The sequence below is a fragment of the Bison bison genome, unplaced genomic scaffold, assembly GCF_000754665.1.
Source record: "Bison bison bison isolate TAMUID 2011002044 unplaced genomic scaffold, Bison_UMD1.0 scf7180017864079, whole genome shotgun sequence".
NCBI classification, from domain to species: domain Eukaryota; kingdom Metazoa; phylum Chordata; class Mammalia; order Artiodactyla; family Bovidae; genus Bison; species Bison bison.
In genome coordinates, this window is record NW_011494651.1 from 701,759 (window position 1) to 705,783 (window position 4,025).

General features: G+C 55.5%; 1 protein-coding gene across 2 annotated transcripts in view; it reads left to right on the forward strand.

Annotated features, from left to right (window-relative positions):
- The first annotated feature begins 1,338 nt into the window (after positions 1-1,338).
- The window catches only part of ARHGAP8 (Rho GTPase activating protein 8), a 38,483-nt gene continuing 35,796 nt past the window's right edge, over positions 1,339-4,025 (forward strand). For both annotated transcript variants that reach the window (XM_010837599.1, XM_010837600.1), the window contains exons 1-2: positions 1,339-1,461; positions 3,225-3,380. In XM_010837599.1, coding sequence (XP_010835901.1) covers positions 1,425-1,461; positions 3,225-3,380 — 193 coding nt within the window. In that variant the 5' untranslated portion in view covers positions 1,339-1,424. The remainder of the gene's footprint in view (positions 1,462-3,224; positions 3,381-4,025) is intronic.

The window sequence follows — 4,025 nt, forward strand, 5'->3', positions numbered from 1 at the left end:
GCCGGGACCCGGGTTCAGTCCCTGGTCAGGGAACCTAAGATCCCACAAGCCGTGAGGCACGACAAAATACAAATAAGTAAATAAAAGCGATGTCCTGTTTCTTTTCACTCAAAAGCTAGACCAAACTGTATGTGCCATTTTCACCTAGCACTGTTCATTTTTAAAAACACCTTTACTAAGATATAATTCACAAAATATATAATTTACCAGTTTATAGTTCTGCGGTTTTTAGTGTAATTGCAGATATGGGCAGCCATCACCATAGTCAATTTTAGGACATTCTCTTCACCTCAGAAAGAGTCCATTCTGCTTTGCTGTCACCTCCCTAATCTCTGCCCACCCCCACCCCCACTTCCTAGTACCCAGTGGCCTACTCTCTGTCTCTGTGGGTCTGCCTGCTCTAGAATGGACTCATTCTGTGGACTCATGTCATCTTTTGTGGTCTGGCTTCTGTCATGCGTGCTAAGTTGCTTCAGTCGTGGCCAACTCTATGTGAGCCTACGGACTGTAGCTGGCCAGGCCCCTCTGTCCATGGGGATTCTCCAGGCAAGAATACTGGAGTGGGTTCCATGCCCCGCTTTCACTTAGCATAATATTTTCGAGGATCACCCATGTCGTACCAGGTGTCCGTCCTTCATTCCTTTTTATGTACCATAATATTCCACAGTTTGGATAGTAACGTAAAGATTTGCACAGGTTTTGCATCAGCCTCCAGGGCACAGAATAACCAGGTGGCAAACTCTTAGCTGGTGGTGATTACCTGCTGTGCAGCCATGCGCCACTCCAAGTGATCTTTGCTGGCCTCAGTTGCCCTCTCCATAAAGCGGGTAGAGGAGTGAGCGTGTGAATCTGTGAGGTGGTGGTGAAGGAGCAAAGATGCTGTCCTCAATGTGTGTTTGCCCTGGAGGTGCTGTTCTCTCTCCACATCCCTTCCCCCCTCCACTGCCCTCTGCCCTGCTCTCCTGAGACAGGGGGCTGTTGGGCAGGGGGTGCCCCGTCCACATGCACTCATCAGTGGGCAGGACCTGCAGAGGACGAGGTCAGATATAGGAGCCCAAACTTGGGATGGATGCCACCGTCCAGGGGTCCAGCTCCCAGGACCTCACGTGGTTCGTCGAGGGGCAAGTTTCCCACGGGTCGGGGGTGAAGGGGGTACGCTGGGCAGGTTGAAAGCCAAACACAAAAGTGACCTGAGGTCCAGGTGACTCGGAGGTGGCTGCTTTTTCTTTGTCAAGGAGGGAAACTGAAGAGCAAGCAGGCCATGTGAAGGGCGCTCCTTTATTCCTCACGCTCGGCACTCCTGCGTTAAACGTTCGCCGATTCAATGTGCTTCTCCCTCAGGGTGTCGGAAGGATCCCGTGCCTGGATCCTCGGGAGGCAGCGTCTGGACGGTGCCTCCGGGCTGCCCTACGCCCCAGCAGAGCATGTCCGGGCTGGACCTGGAGGAGCTGGCCGAAATAGGTACAGTATGCTCTCTTCCAGCCCCGTCCCAGGAGGAGATTGGCGGTTTTCTCTCTGGGGCTCTGTGTCCTTCCCTCTTCGTTTTTTTTTAAGATCTATTTATGTTGAGTTTTGGCCGTGCTGGGTCTTCACTGCTGCTCTTAGGCTTTCTCTGCTTGCGGCAAGCAGGGGCCACTCCTCGTTGGGGTGTGTGGGCCGCTCGTCGGGGTGGCTGCTCGCGTGAGGAGCACAGGCTTAGGTGTGTGGGTCTCAGTAGTTGAGGCGCGGGGGCTCAGCAGCTGTGGGCACGGGCTTAACTGCCCGGAGGCACGTGGGGTCTTCCTGGAGCAGGGATCGGACCTGTGTCCTCTGCATTGGCAGGAGGATTCTTAACCACTGCACCACCAGGGGAGCCCTTTTCCTCTTCTTGTAAGGACATGGCATTGGATTTAAGGTCCACCCTGATCCACTGTGACCTCACCTTAATTCATTTCGTCTCTAAAGACACAGTTTCCAAACGAGGTCCCATCGTGGGTTTCGGGGTAGAATTAAATTTCGTGGTCACAGTATTCATCCAGTGTGTCTGGAGACTGAAGTCTGCCCTCACCCGAAATGTGAAATTCCTGCTCCTTTTCCAACTGAAAACATTTTCTGAAGGAACCTGGATTTGTTCTGTATTTGTTCTGTACTAAAACTAAAACTAAACTTCGGGAAGGCAGCCCTTTCTTCCTGCCTTGTGGCACAGGGACCCCAGCTACTGCCCTTCACCCCAGCCACGGCCTCCTGCCAGCCACTGGTGTCAGCATCTCTCAGGAAGGGCCCAAGTCAGAATTCGGAGCTGGGAAATCGGGTTCAGACACACCTTGTGACCCCAGGGTCATTCTCTCCTCTGAGCCTGTTACCTCTGCTGTCAGTGAGGAGGACAGCAGCCAGCCCCCGGGTTCGTTTTACTCATTTTACTCTTTCCATGGGGTGTACACTGAGCAGGTGCATAGTGGGTTCACAGCAGAGATGGGCACATAGTGGGTGCACACTGAGTGGGCACGTAGTGGGTGTACAGCGGAGATGGGCACATAGCGGGTGCACAGCAAGTGGGAAGGTAGCAGGTGTACAGCGGAGATGGGCGTGTAGTGGGTACACACTAAGTGGGCGCATAGTGGGTGTACAGCAGAGATGGGCACATAGTGGGTGCACAGCAAGTGGGAAGGTAGCGGGTGTACAGCGGAGATGGGCGTGTAGTGGGTACACACTAAGTGGGCGCATAGTGGGTGTACAGCAGAGATGGGCACATAGTGGGTGCACAGCAAGTGGGAAGGTAGCGGGTGTACAGCGGAGATGGGCGTGTAGTGGGTACACACTAAGTGGGCGCATAGTGGGTGTACAGCAGAGATGGGCACATAGTGGGTGCACAGCAAGTGGGAAGGTAGCGGGTGTACAGCGGAGATGGGCGTGTAGTGGGTACACACTAAGTGGGCGCATAGTGGGTGTACAGCAGAGATGGGCACATAGTGGGTGCACAGCAAGTGGGAAGGTAGCGGGTGTACAGCGGAGATGGGCGTGTAGTGGGTACACACTAAGTGGGCGCATAGTGGGTGTACAGCAGAGATGGGCACATAGTGGGTGCACAGCAGAGGTAGGCATGTAGTGGGTGCACAGGGTGGGCGCCTAGTGGGTGCACAGCAAGGCAAGGTGCGTGTCCTGTTAAAAGGCCTCAGGCGGCTCCCTCGCTGTCCTCCTTCCTGAGGAATGCAGTGACCCTCCCCTAACCCTGCCGTCTGCCGCAGAGCTGCAGAGAGATGAGGAGGAAGCCGCTGCCCTGGGTGCCGCGAGAAGGCCCTCAGCGGCACCCTCCGTGGCGCCCCCGGCTGGCCCAGACCCCGAGCTGAGCACGAACCACCCCTTCTATGACGTTGCCCGACACGGCATCCTGCAGGTGGCAGGTGAGTCCCTGCGGGGTTGTTGGTCCCTGGGAGCACTGCTGCACCAGCCTTCCTGAGGGCCCGTGGTGTGTGGCGGGCTTGGCAGGGCTGTGTTCATAGCCTGAAAATCGCAGCAGAAAGTACCCACCAGTGTTTTGCCAATGCACATGGCGCAGCCGTCTGAGCATCACCCGAGTGCTCTGAGTAGCCACCAGGCAGCGTCTATAAAGAGCACAAGCCGGAATCATATGATTGCTTTACTAACCCATGACACCCTTATGCTACCGCTTCGCAAAAGCAGCACACCTCTGCCAAACTCAGGAGCGAGCGGCCCCACGCCCAGCAGCTGGCCAGAGGGGAGTCTCTTGCATCACTTTTATTTTCCCTGAGGAATCCGGCCCACACCGCTCACATGCACGTCTCACACAGGCAGTGTGTTGGTCAGGGTCCCTAGAGACACTGCCGATAGGCTGTATGGAGATACGCATCCGAGGACGTTTCTCGTAGGAACCGGCTCTCACGCAGTGAGGGATGCTGAAAAGTCCCATGACCTGCCTTCCACAAGCCAATACCAGGCTGTACCTGCGGTTAAGTCCTGGTCCGAGTCTGGGTGAGCCCGTGGCTTTTCCAGTTGGGGCCCCCAGGGAGAGCAGACCTCAGGGTTCA